This window comes from Onychostoma macrolepis, chromosome 20 (genome assembly GCF_012432095.1).
Source record: "Onychostoma macrolepis isolate SWU-2019 chromosome 20, ASM1243209v1, whole genome shotgun sequence".
NCBI classification, from domain to species: Eukaryota; Metazoa; Chordata; class Actinopteri; order Cypriniformes; family Cyprinidae; genus Onychostoma; species Onychostoma macrolepis.
The window spans coordinates 5,931,902-5,952,931 of NC_081174.1; the positions used below are offsets into that span (position 1 = coordinate 5,931,902).

At 38.2% G+C, this 21,030-nt stretch overlaps 1 protein-coding gene and 1 long non-coding RNA gene across 3 annotated transcripts in view; one reads left to right on the top strand and one right to left on the bottom strand.

Moving 5' to 3' along the window:
* Positions 1–6,640: 6,640 nt before the first annotated feature.
* LOC131527417 (uncharacterized) overlaps positions 6,641–21,030 on the top strand; it is a 31,417-nt gene continuing 17,027 nt past the window's right edge. The window contains exons 1-3 of the long non-coding RNA XR_009267649.1: positions 6,641–6,772; positions 7,547–7,594; positions 8,379–8,478. This is a non-coding gene — a long non-coding RNA (uncharacterized LOC131527417). The remainder of the gene's footprint in view (positions 6,773–7,546; positions 7,595–8,378; positions 8,479–21,030) is intronic.
* LOC131527416 (claudin-20) lies at positions 13,496–18,055 on the bottom strand. 2 transcript variants are annotated; one of them, XR_009267648.1, is made up of 3 exons: positions 17,671–18,055; positions 15,956–17,150; positions 13,496–15,401 (listed from the first exon to the last, which is right to left on the bottom strand). XR_009267648.1 is itself a non-coding variant. In XM_058756482.1 (3 exons), exon 3 carries the CDS (start codon positions 17,027–17,029, stop codon positions 16,151–16,153), a length of 879 nt encoding a protein of 292 aa, XP_058612465.1. In that variant the 5' UTR covers positions 17,030–17,150; positions 17,671–17,738; positions 17,857–18,055; the 3' UTR covers positions 13,496–16,150. The 2 variants fall into 2 exon arrangements, 1 of the variants encoding a protein (XP_058612465.1); XM_058756482.1 differs by having other exon boundaries at positions 13,496–17,150; positions 17,671–17,738; positions 17,857–18,055.

Below are 21,030 nucleotides of genomic sequence, written 5' to 3' on the forward strand. Positions count from 1 at the left end.
AAAAAACGTGCAGCAATGAGTTGGCTCAGCAACAACAAAAACTAATATTACTGTCTATTAACATTACAAACTATTAACAAAAAAATTTCACTTCAGGTCGTGGCACTGGGTCTAAGCCCTCTGCCCTCATTTTATATTGGCTGTAAAAGTTATTACCAAGCAGCAGAAACATCCTTTCAAGAGAGAGAAGCTCTAAGAACAGCTCTAAATCAAGCTGCTTTGAACAGTGAAACACACACACACCCCAAAAAAAACATTTTAGAAATGTCTCAGTGGTATTTTTTCTTTTCTTTGTTCATACAATGGAAGCCAGTGGGGACCAATACCGTTTGCTTACCAACATATTTATTTATTCTGAAGTTATTCCTATATATATACACAGTGGGGCAAAAAAGTATTTAGTCAGCCACCAATTGTGCAAGTTCTCCCACTTAAAAAGATGAGAGGCCTGTAATTTTCATCATAGGTATACCTCAACTATGAGAGACAAAATGAGAAGAAAAAAAAAATCCAGAAAATCACATTGTAGGATTTTTAAAGAATTTATTTGCAAATTATGGTGGAAAATAAGTATTTGGTCAATAACAAAATTTCATCTCAATACTTTGTTATATACCCTTTGTTGGCAATGACAGGTCAAATGTTTTCTGTAAGTCTGTTGCTGGTATTTTGGCCCATTCCTCCATGCAGATCTCCTCTAGAGCAGTAATGTTTTGGGGCTGTCGCTGGGCAACACGGACTTTCAACTCCCTCCAAAGATTTTCGATGGGGTTGAGATCTGGAGACTGGCTAGGCCACTCCAGGACCTTGAAATGCTTCTTCTGAAGCCACTCCTTCGTTGCCAGGCGGTGTGTTTGGGATCATTGTCATGCTGAAAGACCCAGCCACGTTTCATCTTCAATGACCTTGCTGATGGAAGGAGGTTTTCACTCAAAATCTCACGATACATGGCCCCATTCATTCTTTCGTTTACACGGATCAGTCGTCCTGGTCCCTTTGCAGAAAAACAGCCCCAAAGCATGATGTTTCCACCCCATGCTTCACAGTAGGTATGGTGTTCTTTGGATGCAACTCAGCATTCTTTCTCCTCCAAACACGACAAGTTGAGTTTTTACCAAAAAGTTCTATTTTGGTTTCATCTGACCATATGACATTCTCCCAATCCTCTTCTGGATCATCCAAATGCTCAAACTTCAGACGGGCCGGACATGTACTGGCTTAAGCAGGGGGACACGTCTGGCACTGCAGGATTTGAGTCCCTGGCGGCGCAGTGTGTTACTGATGGTAGCCTTTGTTACTTTGATCCCAGCTCTCTGCAGGTCATTCACTAGGTCCCCCGTGTGGTTCTGGGATTTTTGCTCACAGTTCTTGTGATCATTTTGACCCCACGGGGTGAGATCTTGCGTGGAGCCCCAGATCGAGGGAGTTTATCAGTGGTCTTGTATGTCTTCCATTTTCTTATACTTGCTCCCACAGTTGATTTCTTCACACCAAGCTGCTTACCTATTGCAGATTCAGTCTTCCCAGCCTGGTGCAGGTCTAAAATTTTGTTTCTGGTGTCCTTTGACAGCTCTTTGGTCTTGGCCATGGTGGAGTTTGGAGTTGGACTGTTTGAGGTTGTGGACAGGTGTCTTTTATACTGATAACGAGTTCAAACAGATGCCATTAATACAGGTAACGAGTGGAGGACAGAGGAGCCTCTTAAAGAAGAACTTACAGGTCTGTGAGAGCCAGAAATCTTGCTTGTTTGTAGGTGACCAAATACTTATTTTACCGAGGAATTTACCAATTAATTCTTTAAAAATCCTACAATGTGATTTTCTGGATTTTTTTTTTCTCATTTTGTCTCTCATAGTTGAGGTATACCTATGATGAAAATTACAGGCCTTTACATCTTTTTAAGTGGGAGAACTTGCACAATTGGTGGCTGACTAAATACTTTTTTGCCCCACTGTATATAGCCAGAAAAATGTCCTGGGGCAGGCACCCCAAAAATTATCTATATTGGTTTAAAGTGTTAAGATGTGAGTTGTCATTGCTAAATAAATGGCTTAATTGAAAAGTTTAGATTTTATTTTTTTATTATACGTACAATCATATTAATTAAATTCAAACACAATACATATAAATACTAAATATTTACAAATATTTCATTAAACACATAAATATGTTATATACTATATAATATACTAATATACTACAGCATTATGTAGTATATTTATGTAGTATATAAATATACTACATAAATGCTGTAAGCCGCCTGGCCCCAGTTGTTGGTCTCTGATTTTGTTCACCATGTGCTCCCTTTTTGCTGGAGGTGACCGGCTCACACCTACATTGTCCTGTTGAAGGATCATACATAATTATGTAATGATAAGCAGATTTATTGAGTAATTCTTTGAGAAAATCTAAAGATATATTGCTTCTACCATTTCAGTATGAGGGAGGTTTATGAATTGAAAAGTATACGATACTCATCCCAGACTAACTCACATATTGAAATATACTGCATACAGTTTTAAATAGCGGATTCGGAAAACAGAAGCTTTAGTGCTTACGCTTTTAAATAAGTCTAAGTAAAACTGTAGGATAGAAGGAACTAACCATCTTCAGGTTAAGCTGGGATATGGGCTGTGGGGCTTGATGTTTCTGCCTCCCCAGTTTAGGCTTCAGTAGCACCTTGTTGATTTCCACACACAGTATTTTTTGCGGAGGTGGCTCACACACATCTATATTGTCCTGTTGAAGGAACAGACATAACCATGTAATGCTGGGCAGGTTTAAGGAGTGCTTCTTAAATCCAAAGGTGCTGTATATCTTTCTATCATTTTGAAATATAAAGTCATGAGATTTTAAATAAATGATCTAGATAGATACATAGTAGCTTAGGTGAAGACAGTGCTTAATTTGTCAAATAAATCTGAAAATAAGTAAAAATGGAAAGAACTTACTGATGCCTTCTGCTGCCTCCGCTGTCTCTGCTGCTGTCTCCACTGCTCCCTCTGCTTCTGCTTCTGCTGCTCTGTGATTCTAGGGTGTGCTCCCTGTTGTGGGGAGCTTTTGGTCACAAGTGCTCCCTGTAAGGTCCCAGAATTCACAGACGCCACTTTTGAGGTCCTGGAGGGCGTAGGTAATCCCTGGGTGGAAGAGTCAGGCATGCTCAGATGCTCAGCAAACCTCCGTTTTCCTGCCTTCATGGTTCTGGTGGGCACTGCTGCTTCCTTCAGACACCCAGTGGGCAGTGGAGAACTGGCAAGCACTCCTGCTCCCTGTGAGGTCCAGGTATGTACAGGGTTCCTGTCAAGTAAAGGTGCTTCCTGTGGGGACTTGAAAGACACGGGTTTACTCTGTGCAGGAGAGGCTTGAGGCTTCTGCTGGAGCAGTTCCTTCCTCAGTGGCTCTGGTATTTTGAGCCTTTGCCTCTCTGCAGTCTTTATGGGCACGGGTGCTCCCTTCTTAGAAGATGCTCTGGGTGACACCTGCAGCAGCTCCTGCCTCAGCGGCTCAGGTATCTTGAGCCTCTGCCTCTCCTGGATCTTTTGGGGCACAGGTGCTCCCTTCTCAGAAGAGGCTCTGGGTGACACCTGCAGCAGCTCCTGCCTCAGCCGCTCAGGTATCTTAAGCCTCTGCTTCTCCTGGGTCGTTTGAGGCACAAGTTCTCCCTTCATAGATGAGGCTCGGTGTGACAGCTGCAGCAGCTCCTGCCTCAGCGGCTCAGGGATTTTGAGCCTTTGCCTCTCTGAGGTCTTGTTGGGTACAGGTGCTCCCTTCTCAGAAGAGGCTTGGTTCGACAGCTGCAGTAGCTCCTGCCTCAGCGGCTCAGGTATCTTAAGCCTCTGCCTCTCCTGGGTCTTTTGAGGCACAAGTTCTCCCTTCATAGATGAGGCTCGGCTCGACAGCTGCAGCAGCTCCTGCCTCAGCAGCTCAGGTATCTTGAGTCTCTGCCTATCCTGGGTCTTTTGGGGCACAGGTGCTCCCTTCTCAGAAGAGGCTTTGGGTGACACCTGCAGCAGCTCCTGCCTCAGTCGCTCAGGTATCTTAAGCCTCTGCCTCTCCTGGGTATTTTGGGGCACAGGTGCTCCCTTCTCAGAAGAGGCTCTGGTGACACCTGCAGCAGCTCCTGCCTCAGCGGCTCAGGTATCTTAAGCCTCTGCTTCTCCTGGGTCGTTTGAGGCACAAGTTCTCCCTTCATAGATGAGGTTTGGTGTGACAGCTGCAGCAGCTCCTGCCTCAGCGGCTCAGGGATTTTGAGCCTTTGCCTCTCTGAGGTCTTGTTGGGTACAGGTGCTCCCTTCTCAGAAGAGGCTTGGTTCGACAGCTGCAGCAGCTCCTGCCTCAGTGGCTCGGGTATCTTAAGCCTTTGCTTCTCCTGGGTTTTTTGAGGCACAAGTTCTCCCTTCATAGATGAGGCTTGGTTCGACAGCTGCAGCAGCTCCTGCTTCAGTGGCTCAGGTATCTTGAGCCTCTGCCTCTCCTGGGTCTTTTGGGGCACAGGTGCTTCCTTCTCAGAAGAGGCTTGGGGCTTCTGCTGCTGCAGCTCTTGCCTTAGTGGCTCAGGGATCTTTAATTTTTGCACCTTTGAGGCAGGCACAGGTTCTCTCTGTAGAGACTTTGTAGGCACTGGTAGTCCCTGTGGGGACCTAGCAGGCACAGGTGCTCCCAGTTCATTAGCGGCCCGTAGCAGGTGCTGCCTCAGATGCTCAGGGATCCTGAGTTTTCCACGTTGTTGGGACCCAGTGGGCATAAGATGTCCCTGGGGGCAGCCACCAGGCACAGGTGCTCCCTGAGGGGACCTGGCAGGGACAGGTGCTACCTGAGGCTTCTTCTGCCTCCACTCTTGCCTCACCTGCTTAGTGGTCTTCAGTGAGTTCCCACACTCAGCCTTCTCAGACCCAGCAAGCACAAGTGGTCCCTGAGGCTTCTTCTGCCTCCACCTCCTCTGTTGCTCTGTAGTCTTCAGCGTTGTATCTGAGAAGCCTGAGAGCAGAGACTCAGCCTTCTCCGATGCATTGTTGAAGACCAGGGATGAGGTGTGGTCCCTCTTCTCAGCATAGGCAGGCACAGGTGCTCCCTTTTGGGACCTGGGAGGCATGGGTGCACTCTGTGTCTTCTTCTGCCTCCACGTTTCCTTGGTATTCAGTGTTGACTTCTCAGATTCATCACTGAAGACCAGGAATGGGGGGCATGAATTTTCTCCTGCCTCTATTGAGCCCCACCACTGCACTGAGGTGAGGTCCCCATATTCAGGCTCCTCAGATATAGGAGAGGAGACCTCCATTATTGCCCACCACCGCCCTGTGGCTAGAGCAGTGGTGAGCTCATCTGAGAGCTCAGAAGATGAGGACTGCACTGCATTCTCAGGAAAACTGGTGGGGATGGTTGAAATAGTCATGTTGATGTTTGATTCGATGGTGAAAGATGATCAAAGAAATGAACAATACTGCCTTTGTCTTTATATCTGTAAAACACTGTGGCAGGAAGAGACAAGCAAGATATGACATATAATAGTAAACATTTAAGAGCCTGGAAGTTGGTGATGTTAGTTAGTACGGGCACAGTTTTAAAGCGTATGCCCATGCCCAGTGGGGGTTCACAAGTGGAGTTTTTATTATTATTTTACCAACTTATGTGCATAACTTAGGTGCTTATAACGTATACTCCTTTCTGCTCATTGTACGAGATAACTATTAAACTGTTAAAGCTTTCAGTATCAGCTTTCAGAATCAAATTTAAAAAAAAAAAATCAAATTACTCAAATCAGTCATTTCCATATTAATTATTATTAATTTACATATCAGCCTCCATGAAAATTTCCACAAGGACCTCCACTATAGCACTCCTGTTTATTTATCTCAAAGTACAAAGCAGATTTTTCTCCAATTTATGAAAATATTAATAAAAAAAATAATAATAATTCAGATGTAAAGAGCATACTCACGATCACTCGCCAAAACTCGCTACAAAATGCATGATGCATCTGCAGTCATATTTATAGACTACTCACCGAACGTTCTATGGAATGCAGCGATCATAATGACGTAATAACTGACCACACCCACTGGTCTCATTGGCGGAAAATTGTCTTAAAAAGACATTAAAAAGACACATCTGCTATAAATATTAAAATTATTAATATATATATATATATATATATAATTAAAAATATCGTTTAAAAAATAGCTAAATGTATTGCAAAAATAAATACAATAAGCGCTTTTATGACAGCAGAGCGCAGTCCTGCCATATCCTGTACATTGCCACGCAGCAAATGGGGTGATTTTAGGTCAAGGTTTTGGCTGTCAGGCAAAGATGCCCTTTGTCGGTATGACCGCTCGAACACTTCCGGTGACTTCACCGCCTGATGGCAGTTTGACGCCATTCTTCTGGCACGATTTATTTCATTATTGACTATTTGAAAAATTTAGCACCGTCATATGTGCAAGAATGAAGATTGTAACATTTATTTTTAACAATATAAAAAGAATAGCAAGCACAACCATAATATCTATGTACAATATCTATGTTTTATTTGATTTTTATTATTATTATTATTATTATTATATACATTTATTATGAATGTGAATGTTGGTCATAATAAATCAGGCAAAAATACTAAAATCCCACCATTGCACAAACTGATAAAGGCCAAATGCTTTGCACTTTTACCAGCTCAGTGCTAAGTTAGTTGGTTTGACTGGGAGAGCACACTCAGCAGACGATTTTGCATTTATGGTCAACGAGGACAGTAAAAATAATAAAACAGGATGAGAAGGTATAATAATATTGTGTAATCTAGCCAACAACACCTCACATATTGTAGCTAGCAAACAGCTATCTATATAACAAGTTAGCGATAACAGCCTTTTGTTATGTTTATTTTTTCATATTTCGACATGGTTGTTCACGTTGGAAGTGTTACAAATAGTTAAACCGTATTACATGCAAGAATGTCATCTCGATATGTGTCATATTGAACACTTAAGTTAATTAATTTGCATTAATATTGAACGAATCGGCTGATTGAACGGTCACACAGTGACTCTCTGCCGCTACTGACGGTTTTAATTATGTAACGTATTTTCTTTTATTTACGTTAAATCAATTCACAGTTATAATGCTATCTGAGAAAAGATTATGCATACATTTGATAAGGTTATGAGACGTACAAGTTTTGAACATTTGTGACCCTGGACCACAAAACCAGTCATAAGGGTTATGAATGGAGATTGTATATCATCTGAATAAGCTTTCCATTGATGTATGGTTTGTTATGATAGGACAATATTTGGCTGAGATACAACTATTTGAAAATCTGGAATGTGAGAAAAAAAACAAAATTTTTTTTGAGAAAATCGCATAAAGTTACCTACATTAAAATTACATTACCCTACATTAAAAATGTGACCAAAATCTTCATGAAGCTTCATGAAGTTGTGTTTTTAAACTAGCAGTTAGTAGCACTAGCAGTGAGTAATAGTTGTAATGTTTTCCAGCAGCATTTTTATTCAAGTAATCAAATTTATTTGTTCTTTTTCTTCCCCTGAAGAGACAATCAAGTGTTTCTGACTGTACCGAGGGCTGAGGTATGGACCAGGTGTGTAATCATCATGCATAGAAATTGTCTGATATCCTCCTGTTTTTTTCTCCTCTCTGTCTTATGATATTTTTCTGGGGTTTTACAGTGTTCTCTGAAATCTCCAAGAAAAATTAAATGACCTCTCAGTAGATTTGTTGAGCTGTTTTAGACTATATACAGTGATTTTGAAACAGTGACAGCATCTTAGGCATCAAGGTATCTTAGGTTATTTCATTCTAGGAAATGTCACAGCGACATGGTTGTTGACAATAACAGGTTTGAAGAGAAAAGAGAAAATTTTGTCACAAGTTTTTAAAAATACAGTACCCACACACACCATAAACACAATAGTTTTATTAAATACTTAATATCACAATATGTCAGTGGAAGCAGGTTCAGTTAGCGTTCATATAATCCATTTAAAAGGTGATGAATAGTGATGCTGGTTAATATTCTGATAAAAACAAACATTAAAAATTAAAATGTTTTGCAGTTTCTTGAGAGTGACTTTAAACAATATATGTAACATTTAATGCCCGCAAACAGGCAATACTTACTGAGTATAATTCACTTTCTGTTTAAATAAATTTGTTATAACAAAGATTAATCAATTATTCAGCAAAGGAGACGTAATTAAGTTATCAAATAGTTCATGAGTTTGATTTATTGGTCTTACTGTAAACTCAGCTGAAACTAAATATCTGTTTTTGGTTTGTTTTAAATCAGCTTCATCAGCAGTAGAAAGTAAGCATGTTGGTATTTTTGGTTATTAGTCTTAATGTAGTTTGTCATGTTCACACAGTCAGTTACGCCCTCTAGTGGATTCATCTGCACAGCTCCATCTGCAGCATTCACTGTCTTGAAGCGAGACTGATCAAGAAACAAGGGACATGAGGCTGAAGGTACGTCTTCTCTTGTACTTGCAAGGACAAATTTGTCATGGAAGACCTTTTTAAGTAGGGTAAAATGAGGCTAAAATATAAAATCACAGTTCTTCATTAAAATAAATGTCATTCTAAATTGCTCCCCTAGAAAAAAGTAATATGCAGTATATCCACCTTTTTCTGAAGTGCTTTACATTTCTGGTCTCTGGTGTTTTCTAGTCATATTACCATATTTTCCGAGCCGATAATATAACGTTAAACCTATGAAAATGGTTTTAAAAATCACATGGCGCCATAGTTTCATCACTTCACAGTATCACAATTTTTGCAGTAACTCGCCTGTCGTAGTTTACAGGGTTAGTTCACCCAAAAATGAAAATTAGCCCATGTTTTACTCACCCTCGAGGCATCCTAGGTGTATATGACTTTCTTTTTTCAGACGAATCCAGTCGGAGTTATATTAAAAACTGTTTCAAATTCAAATCCATTAACATTTACTGAAAAATCGCTCTAGACTTTCTGATATAAAATTATAAGTAAATTTTATTTGGAGTACTACTTGTGTGCACAATGCACATTTCTTAATATTAAGCCTAAAATGTGTTTTAATATGAGTATTGTATGATCTTTGAATAATATCGGCCTATAAAATGCGAGATATTTAAAGTGTAGCCTATCTGAAGTATACTTGCAATAGTTCCACTTTTGCACAATCAAATGTACTTCAGTATATATTTAGTTGGACTTCTGCACAATTGACCATATGCACGATTACTTCCTGGTTTTAGATAAGCCAGCTCAGTCATTTCCGGTCAACTGTACTGTGCCGAAAGGGGAACGTCCTTTGCTCGGTTTCTCTACATAATCCATTAACAATTTGGAGAACATTTTTATTTGTCTAAGAGGACCAAATATCCACGTATACTGTTTCAGGAATGACAAAAGCGAATGTTAAATTTACGCGAGTGAATCCGTTAAATCATGCGGCGAGTCATTGCTATGATTGACAGCAGCAACGGAATGAATCATCTGACGAGCCGATGTCAAAATAGAGCTGTGCATTAAGTGATTCAGACTAACAAAACTACAGCAGCAAGTCTGTGTTGGATAAAACTTAAAAAATGTAGTTATTAAATTAAATCTAATCATTTCAAAATATTGAATGCATTATTGAACATTATACCAACTTATTTATTTTGTATTTAGGTATTTAAATAATTCAGCATTATAGGCTGTCCTCTGGACTTATTTATTTATTTCTTTAAATGACAAGTGACTTTGTGACTTCCTGCACTTGCTATACTTTATACTTCAGTGCCATAGGCTACTAAATTTGTTGTAATATTTATTTTATAATAAATCAGAAGACGTGAAAAAACTAGGCAGTTGAAACGGCGGCTGCAGCCAATGAGTGATCCTATACTGCCATCTCTCGATTATAACGATAATTTCATTTTCTTCTTAAAAAGTCTTTATTTTTCGCCGAGACACGTTATCGGCATATTTCTTCATCTCGTCTTCAAGTGAACCTTTAATAATGGGAATTTTACCACACAGAGTTGAGAAATAATAAAGGCTTTAAAATTTTATAAGATTTTAAAAATGTGTTCATGGCTATGAAGGTACGATATTGATTATCGAGAATACCATTAAGAAGTTGTTGAAGAGATTAGCCTAACTGCCTAAACAGTTACGATAGTGTTTATTTGTCAGCATTTAAATGTACAGTTATGCATCTGGGTACTTTCCTGGGATTACAAGACTCTGCATATAAAATTATATATTCATTAATAACATGAAACTGTATGTTAATGCCGCTGTCATTATTTACGGTGTTGCAATCATTTTTTTCTCAGATTCTGATAAGAATGAAGCAGGAGAGGTTTCTGTGAGAGTCTCTCTCTATATATAGCACATATAAAATGAGCTTCACCGGAAGATTACGAGCTGGCTTATCTTTATCCGGAAGTTCTAAAAAGCGCTCCGTGCATATGGTCAATTAAAGTGCATTAAGTACAAAATGAGTTGTTCCAATTTAGCAGACTTTAAGTATATCAGTTTAGAATACTATATTTTAATACTGTATTTGTAGTAGCATGAAATAAATCAAATGCATCTTAGTATATTTATTTTTCACTAGGGTCTACTTTTAGCAAGCAAGTCTTACTGCAGGATCCCCTAACATTATTGGTGACCGTTTTATTTCTTTACCAATCATAATAATGCATTCCATTCCACACCGTTACTTTTACAGAAATTAATATAGATACAGCATATACAATGTATATTTTAAACAATACTTGTTTTTTAGCACCTAGATTTTGTTTTCAGCTTCTGAGAATAAAATGAGTAATTGCAGCTATTTAACATTACATTTGTATGTATGTTTACATTTTACATAGGTTTAATCATATAGGTTTTATAGGTTTAAAATCAATGCTGATTATTAGAATTCTGTAATAAATAAATTGGTGTACTTGAGCTTTTTATGCATTAATTTTGATGCCTTATATATCTTAATCTTTGAGAGAGAGAAAAAAATATATTAAAAAGCATAAGTTACTGGCAGGAACAATCTGGTTTATAGCAAAAACACATGCGTGGTACACATACACATGTATGTGCTGTATGTAGTCAGTTATATTTTACACAACCTATGCGGATATGAGGGGTCACCTGTTATTAATGCTGGTTTCAAATACTGTAATTCTAAATATCATTTCTGTTCTAGACTCATTCTCCTCTGTTTAGTTTTTGCTGTTAGTTGTTGCCCATAGCAATAAAGGAATAGATGAAAAAGGAGGGAAAACTGTCACATGGTGGCAGAATACACGCAGGAATTGATTCTGTTATTGCCTGCAGGGAAGTCAAACTCCATTTGTCATAATGTCAAGTCGAGCACTAAAAATACACCACTTCAACATGGCACACCTGGAAAGTGACCCCTTTTAAATGTGTTAGATCATTTAGCTCATTATGGGAGACAGATGGAGAAGCCTTTGTGTTCAGCCTCGCTGGAGCAGTTCTCATATGCAGCCCGTCTGAAATAACTGCGCTTTAGGAGGTTTGGCAGACGGTGAGCTCAACTGTTCACAGCAGAGGTCACTAATTAAATGATTTTCATATCTTACAAATAACTTGTGTTTGCATTGATAGGTTCATACTGGTTGGCCTAAAAATAAATTGCCAATAAATAAATAGATAATTCAATAATTCATTCAGTTCAGCAGTTAAACTACTGATTGAACGAACTATTGATGGTTTCAATCAGACATTTAGACAAAAAACAGACATTTTTTCACATATTTGATCAGGTAAATTTATGGTGATTTACTGGTCTTAATTTTTCCTTTGCATTTATAATCTCTGAAACATTTCAAGCATTTCTGTTTATTTAATATATTTTTTCATAAAGGAACATTTTGCTTTGATGGTAGTCAAAACTGTTGTATACACGATGTGTGTGTATATATATATATATATATACTGTATATTGTATATTTATAAAACAATGAAAACAACAGTATTTTAATAATAATAGAGCAGGACGCATATATTAAAAATGTAATTATAAATATCACTTTACACACCAAAATGTCTTAGTAAAATAATTAGTGCAGTCAAACATAAATCACATCCAAAATAAAAGTTTTTGTTTACATAATATATGTGTGTACTGTGTATATTTATTATGTATATATAAATACACACACATACATGTATATATTTAAGAAAAATATATTATATTTGTGTATTAAATCTATTTATATATTATATAAATTACATGTAAATATTTTCAAAATATATATATGGTATGAGTGTGTATTTATATATACATAATAAACACACATTATGTAAACAAAAACTTTTATTTTGGATCTGATTAATCATTTGACAGCACTAAATATAATATTTAAATTTTAATTCATTTAATTATTAAATAATTTTATGATCACTTTTATGTGGTGAGCATAATGGGACAATGCAGTAAAATGATGATTTAAATAAAAAAAAAAAAAAATCTGCTGTATCATTCAATACACGTTAAGAATTTTTTTTATATAAACAATGTATGAAATAGTAGGTAAGCATGGGTTGCTTAAATCAGGTAAATATTCATTTTGAAATTATCTAAGCAAAAAAAAAAAAAAAACCTTAACAGAGGTGGACATTTTGGAAATTATATTAAAGAGTCCTTCTTGTATAAGCCGTAGTAACTTAGAAAGTTGTATACATAGTACAGAAAATATTGATCATGTTATTGATGATGGCCCTAGAAAACCACAAATCTAAAACGAGATATGTGGCTTTATAGAGTTAAGTGCTGATTTCTTGTGATCAGTTTTTTTTTTTTTAAAGTATGAAACCCTGAACTTGGATGGATCGCATTCATGGAAAATGCCATGTAAGAAGAATAAAGACATATATTAGGAACATGAATATGTCACTGTTGCTGATCCCAAGAGCTCATGAACACAATGCGGCACAGCTTCTGTTCTTTTGATGAGTCTCTTACTCTGAGCATTTGAATTGTAGAATCATTTTCAGTGTCGTGATCGAGAATAAACAATGTCTCCATCTGTGTAAACAAAGCGCATGTAAAGTAGCAGATGAATATGACAGCTGATTTAACCTTAGTCTGATCAGCAAGAGGGGGTGTGTGAAGTGTGCCTGGCTTAATCATGAATGCCAAGTGAAAAAGTGGCTGCACTGTATGATGGGCAGTCAGCTGTGTAAATGGAGCTTATTTGATGCTTCGATTCACTCACGGAGGAGTATGCAGATTCTCATTTGGACAGGCCTGACTCCTGGCCGACGCAGCCAACCAGGACACCTCGTACCACACACCCCCATTATGAAGAGGCGTTTGCAGTCAGATCACGAACTCACAACAAAGAGGGAATGATGTGAAATAGAGGAGCCAGTTGCACAAAAAGTCATTGATGTGAGCATTAGCTCAGAATGGGCAGAAATTAGAGAACAGAGTCTTACACTTGTGTTTTCCAGAGTCAAACAAACACACATGTTCTGCTGTACTGTACAGGCATGTGCTTTAATTGGATTTGATATTTTCACATCATTGCTGGCCACACATCAGTTTATAAATTCACTAAATGAAGCCCTTGTTTTGTCAAGCCAAAACAGAAAATTCAAAATGATCAATTTAGCACAAAGCAACATTCAATGTAGTCAACATTCGCTGTGTCATGATGAAGAGGTTTTAGCAGCAGATTTCTCCATCAATAGTATTTCTCCATTGTTGGCTCTTAAAAATAATGTACATGTACTGATATAAACACACTCCTGGGGCTACGTTCACACAACAACAAACCAAACCCAATTCTTAATTTTTGTGCAGTTGTCACATGGCTTTTTGCATGTGACCTGGACTGAATAGGTGACTCCTGTGGAAAACACTGGAAAACCTGGCATGTGCATCGTAATATCAACACATTTTACATAAATGAATATATCATATTTTGTTTAATAGGACATTACAAGAGTTTTGATTTCTATTAACATCAAAATATATTTAAAAAATATTTTTGCACTCTGGTGTTTATTACTTTGTATAATGAAATTATTTTATTATTCACTGCAAAGGTCAATAAATAACTTATAAGATAAATAAAAATTCTGAATGTTGTGTTTTTGATTAAAAATCACAAGAAGCACAATCCCAATCTGTTTACAACAAAATCACTTGGGGAAAAAAAATAAAAAAATAAAATCCTATTCACATACAAAAATACGCAAGAGAGGAGTTGAAAATGTCTGAATCAATGTGATAGTTATACAATGGCTATAATTATAAAAACCCATATATGTCACATGATAATAATTAGATTTGGGCCACATTCAACTTCAGTGTGAACATAGTATACTGTTTACAGTGCAGTCCAAAAGTCTGAGACCATAATGGAAATCTCAGATTTTTTTGTCATTGAAAATAAAAATATAAGACATTTAAAACAGAAACATCAGAACAAAAAACCTGAGAAGGAATACCTATTCTGCACTATTTCTAAATTACACTTAAATTGTTATGCTATATAATAATAATAATTTGTTGATATAATTTGATTTAATTTATAATGAAAAAATATATTAAGTTAGAAAATAATGCAAAATAGCATAATTTTCACCAGTGGTCTCAGATTTTGGACCCCAATAACTATATCAAGCTTACAGTAAAACAAAAGAGCTATTTAAATAAAGGTGACTTGACAGTACATGCACAATAAAGCAAGACATGGTCTATTGGCACTTTGTTTAAAAAATGGTCTTGTTGCTCTCTTTCTTTGTCACTTTCAACCATTGTGTCAATTTCTAAAGCATTGTGTCCATGCGTATCAAACACAAAGAGCAGTATGTGTGCTTATATGTGAGACAGAAATGAAAGGCAGAAAATGTCTTGCTGTGGCGTCTCTCTGGAGACAATAGGAGCCCTTGACCATCATTACGACGGAAACAGCACAGTCAATGACACTTAGTATTAGCTTGAGTCAAATGCGGTACATTATATCATACATTGCTGTCTTCCACTGACTCTTTGAAAAAACATTCATTGGCTTTACTGTGTGTGAAAACAGCTTAGCAATCAGAAAATCTGCGGATGGTTCGACCGAATTGAGACACGCAGACCAAAGGTGTAATTGTTGCCCAGCGGGGGAGTCCGAAGCCACCGCTGAGATTTCTGTCACCTTGGTTCTACTTTTCGACAAAAGTGTGAACAGCGTGTTACTGCGTCCTGTTTGCCCTAGAACAGGACCGACTGCACTTCCTGCAGGCACGACACAGCATCATGATGATTGGGTGCAAGCCCCCATTACCCTTCTAGCAGGAGTATGAGGGAGGGAAGGAAAGCTTATGTGTGTGTGTGTTGGTGTATCTGTGCCTGCTCGCAATAAATGAGCACTGTGCACCCATCCGTAGCGAACCTAATGGAAAAGCAAAGAGCATCATTACCTCAGACAATCTCTGGCGCTGTGCCTCCCCCCCATCACCATTCTTTGAAAAATATGGACTGGACATGTCAAAATCCCTTTTCTGAAGGACACGCACCATTTAATGGACAGCTGATGGGGTGAAGCATCCTCAGGTGCAAGCTTGATTATCCCGTTCACAACTGCAAGCTATTTTGCGGCATTATTAACAGCATTATCTACAAACAGCATGCACGTACTGCCTTAATATATCATCTACAAGCTTTTGAATTAAAACTTGCTAATCTCACATGGTTCCAGTTATCAAAAGGTTGCTAAAATTGCTCTTGAGTTTGCGTTTTAGATTGACAAGGTTATGAAATGATGGGGCAACTATAAAATGCTCTTTTTTTTTTCTAAACAATGCACCTTCAGAACTTTCCTTACATTAATATCATTAAGAAATTCCCCTTTCTTATGTTGCATTTTTATGATACGTCACCATTTGGCCCCCCTTTTTAGTTGTAGTTGCAATAAAAACCATGTACCCGAGGATTCACAATCCTTACTTTGTCTGTTCCGGGGCTTTGGAAATACCTCCACTGCTTTGCTTGCGGTAAGCGAAAGCACAGATGATAAGGGTTGATAACGGCATCAAAGTCATTATTCCTCCTGCTGCTCCACTGCTTTTCCCCTCCTCTTTTTGCCGCTCACAAAGAAAGGCAGTCTGATAAGCAAGAACACTCGAAATACTCGATTGTTGTTTACACGTAGTCGTGCAGACTATAGACGGCCTTGGCGTCTTGATTTCGGGTTCGGGATGGAGAGTGGTACTGCTTGTCTTTCTCCAGGTTCAACCTGTCCGGCACCGACTTCTCTGGCTGACGATCGTTCGCTTGTAGCTTTTCCTGGTGTAGTTTCTCTCGATGCGACTCCTCTTGTTCCGGCGAGTCAGTCTGACTTTGCTGTTCGCGGTGCTGCTGTTTCTGTTGGTCGCGGGTCGGCTGCTCCTGGCGCAGCTTCTGCTGTTTTGGCTTGTCGGGGTGGGACGAGCCCGAATCCAATGGACCGCCTCTTCTTCCAGGACATGATAAGCAAAAGATTACGCCTGCGGCTAAAAGGAATCCTGCCGATACAAATGCCACGTACACCGCTGCGCCTGGCTCATACTTGCTGCTTTTGGGCACTTTGGAGTCCATAAACGTAGTGATGACCTCATTGGTGAACCAGGATGCGGGCACCAGACACAGGACCCCTGCTATGACGAAGCAAGCCCCTGCGGAAATAGCCGTATGTCCCTTAGAGCGATAACTGCCACCCCAGCGAGTACATTTCAGCCCTAGGGCGGCCAGGCAGAGTCCCATTGTCGCCATCATGCAGGAAAGCACCATAGTGGTGCGTGCAGTCTGGAGATAAGCCGGCAACGCCAACACCGAGTACTTAAGCGAGCAGCTGAAGACTCCAGTGCTGTACCAGGTGCAGTCCATCCACAGTCCCTGCATCTGCGATATGGCAGTCATGATGTTGGAGCCCACATCTGCGCTCACCTTCCAGTTTGGTAGCAGAGTGGCCACCGTGGCACTTACGACTCCCAATACCGCCAGAATGAAGGCAAACATTTGCATGGTGGAAGACGGCATCATCGGTCCCTTCCCCCTGCGGCCGTCCCTCTCACCTTGCAGTGGCCCTCGGTGCGCTGCGTTTCCCTATCAGCCCGGCGCAGGACCTGACAGCAGATAATTCCTCCGCACTGGCTCCGCAAGGCTGTGATAAAAAACGGAATGAGAATTGAACTGAGCGAACAAGCGTGACGGTCTGACAGATGAGGCACGGGGTCTGATGACTGAAAGGGAAAGCCGCAATTTTTTCCCACCCTATCCTTATTTGGGACGTTTATGTTTTAGTACACCCTGAACCAGTCAGCGTTTTGGGGGGAAGTGACTTTGAAGTGTTGTTGAAAGGCTAATTGTTTTTTGACTTCGCCACTGCAGAAACACCCTTTGGCATGGGTGACGCTGTTACAAGACTGCATAAAAATGGCACACAACCGCTGCAAGGTAGAAATTTAGCCAATTATGTGGGCTGTTTTGTCTGAGTTAATTGATTTTTTTCCTTATCAGTGCAAACCATTTGACAGCTTGGAAATTAGAAAGGGAATGAAAATTACTCCTATCTTTTGTTGTCCTTCAAACGGTGATGAATCTCATGAATTGATCAAGACAAGTGCATTGTGAGAGTGCATTCTGTTTCATTCATTTCAGAACAAACAAAAACCTTTACTTACCCTTTCACTGGTGCGCTATGGTGATGTTCTGAAGAGATTTCCTCTAGCTTCTGAAGAAAGGAGAATTGCTGTAAAAACAAGCAAAAACTACTGTAAAACTGCCTCTTTCTTTTTCAAATAACATCTCCTTGGCAACCCAGCACAAGTCTGAAAGCTTTTCAGTGTCCTATAAAAGAACCCCCACACCTTCCCATTGTGAGTGACTGGATGTTTCACCATGTGATCAGTAATCACTGTACCGCTGGACTCCTCACTTGAAGGTCATTTAGTCAGAGAACACAGAGCATAGGGAATGTCAAGGAAGGAGAGGTGATGAAGATAATAAATACTTTTTTTGGCATTAAAAAAACACACAATGCGCAGCTGGAAATCAATTATTGTTACTTGTGGCAGGCAATTATCTATGGCTGCACTGGTGTGATTCATTTTTGATAAGTAGCAAAGGAGGAAATTGCATATAGGACTGATACAAAGAAACCTGTTTTCTGTCACTCTTTCTGCTGCTGTAAGAGAAAGCTGCTAAATGGACAAAAGACAGTTTTTCAAGTATAACCTACAATAAACATTTATGTTGTTTAAGTCTTGTGCAAAGCGGCATTCACACCAGCAGCAATTTTATCGCTGGAGGTCACCGCATTGTTATTTACTAGCAGGTGCTCTCACTGCTGGATTCTCTAGTGTTACTGGTGGGCTGCACAACTGGCTTTTAAAGATCTGATAACAAATGAGATGTATTGCCTGTAAAAAAGGAGATATCATTCGCTTTTGATAATGTGTCATTTTTATACTAACAATGACAATGCAGGGGAAATGTATGCATTTTGTATGTAAATTGCAGCATTGCATAATCCATCATATCATGAACAAGATGAATGATTATTAATGCATGAACTCACACAGAATGCCCATGAATTTTATGTAGCCTACCTTTTTAAGTATCTTTTTTTAGTATGTCACTGTATGTGGACAGAGACGAATCATGTAGATGAATCATGTCTATACTCCACTACAGTATCTCATAGGAAATAAATTATAAAGTAGTCTATATGATTATACTTTATGCACTCTACTATGTGTACCCTCCAAAATAATAGGCTACAATTAATGTGTTCATGCTACCGTTGTCAGTGTAATATTTATTTGTCTCATTCTTCGCATCTGAACACAGTGCATACTGTACAAAGAGCACAGCAACAGAAGTTTATAATGTTATGCACCAAATTTAAATTTTTAATCAAATTTTGCTGGCAAACAAATGTTTAAAAAGAGAAACAGTGGGACATTTAGATTTGTGGCATTCAACAAACATCTTATAGTAAATGTGACACTGCAGAAATCATTTACAGTTTTTAAAGTCTTTCTCACACTCATGCGTTTTTTATTGATTGTTGGTTTAGAAATGTTTAGAGTCTGTAAGCACATGCAGTGTCCGAGTCTCTTTTGAGTCACAGGACTGAGCATGTGCACTAGCAGCATGTTTAGCCTCTGGCTGTTTGCAGGGCGTGGGAAGAGAAAATGGAAATGTACTTTTCTCATGGGGATGTTTTTCACTCACCACAACTCACTTGTTACTGCTCATAATTGCTTCTTTTCTTTTTATGGTCGTTATGTAATCTGTATTTTCGACAAACTTATTAAAGTTTAAGCTTACATTTTTAATGCTAAAGAAACAGCTGTTGAAAAAGAAGGTAAAAATGACTTTGGTGAGTAAATAAAACAAATACTCATCAGTCAGCTGGTGGTTTTAAGATTGCATGTTTCATATTTAATTGTAAGCATAATCTGAACCTTTCTTATCTGTAGTGTTGTGAACAAAAATATCTGTCGTGACTTGCACACCTCAGTGACAGATTTGTCTTCCAAAGTTAATCTAGAATGCATAACATTTTATATCATGTTTTTATCCAGGTGGTGATGACATGTCATGAAATATTCCTTGCATAAGCACAACTGTCACAATGTTTATTTTATTTTTTGTGATCATGATGCATGATGTACACTGTCTAACAATACACAACGGAAAAATCAAATCATTATATTCGTTTTAAATTAGTTTGTAAATATTTTATTTTAATAAAATAATGCAAAATACAATTTCATATTTATTTCAAAATTTGGTCCCACTTTATATTAGGTGGCCTTAACTACTATGTACTTACATTGAAATTAATCATTTGATACAATGCACTTATTGTGTACATACATGTTTTTACATTGTACTTGTATATTTAAAAATGCCTATATGTAATTCCATCTGTAATTCCATTTATAATTACACTGCTGACCCATCCCTTACACCTTAACCCACCCTTAAACCTACCCATCCCACCAAACCTGTCACTAACCTTAAACATATCCCACCTCAATAGCAGCAAAAGTGTTTTGAAATACAATATGAACACAATAAGTACATTGTACTTATTTTTTTGATGTAAGTACATAGTAGTTAAGCCCACCTAGTATAAAGTGTGACCCAAACTTTTTATAGCTGATAAATTTTCTCAATTCAGCCTTTCAGTCTTTAGAAGGGGTGGCAAAAGTTTTCATTTCGGTCTCTATATAGGCTACCTATTGATTTTTCATTATTCTTTTTGGTCCCACTTTATATTAGGTGGCCTTAACTACTATGTACTTGCATCAAAAAATAAGTACGATGTACTTATTGTGTTCATATTGTATTGCAAAACACTTTTGCTGCTATTGAGGTGGGATACGGGTAAGTTCAGGGACAGGTTTGGTGATATGGGTAGGTTTAAGGGATGGGTCAATAGTGTAACTATAAATGTGATTACAGAAATCAGTTACAGATGTATTTACATGCAGGTATTTTTTAAAATACAAGTACAATGTAAAAACATGTATGTATGCAATAAGTGCATTGTATTAAATGATTAATTTAAATGTAAGTACATAGTAATTAAGGTCACCTAATATAAAGTGAGACCTTCTTTTTAAGTGCATTTTAAACACTCACATCAGCAAAACAAAATATAAGGGCTTTGAATGTGTTTGTTTGTATTGTGTGTGTTGTATGTTTTCCTTTCTTACTGTCATAGAATAAGTATACAGTAAATGAAAATGTCTAAAGGTCATTGAATACTGAGTCCGAAATTTTCGTCTGAAGTTTTTGCATGTTAAAAATAAATACGACCTCACGTTGTGTCAATCACGTTTACACACTGCCTCCGAAACTTCATTAAAAAATTTGTATCAGCTTTGATTTCCTGCATTTTCGCCTCCGTAGCAAGCATTTTGATAGGAAAGGATGATGAATACGAAAAAAATATATTTTTTTTTTTGACATTTCAGACATTTGTCAGAATCCCTATCTTTATATATATATCTTTAATACAAAGCTTT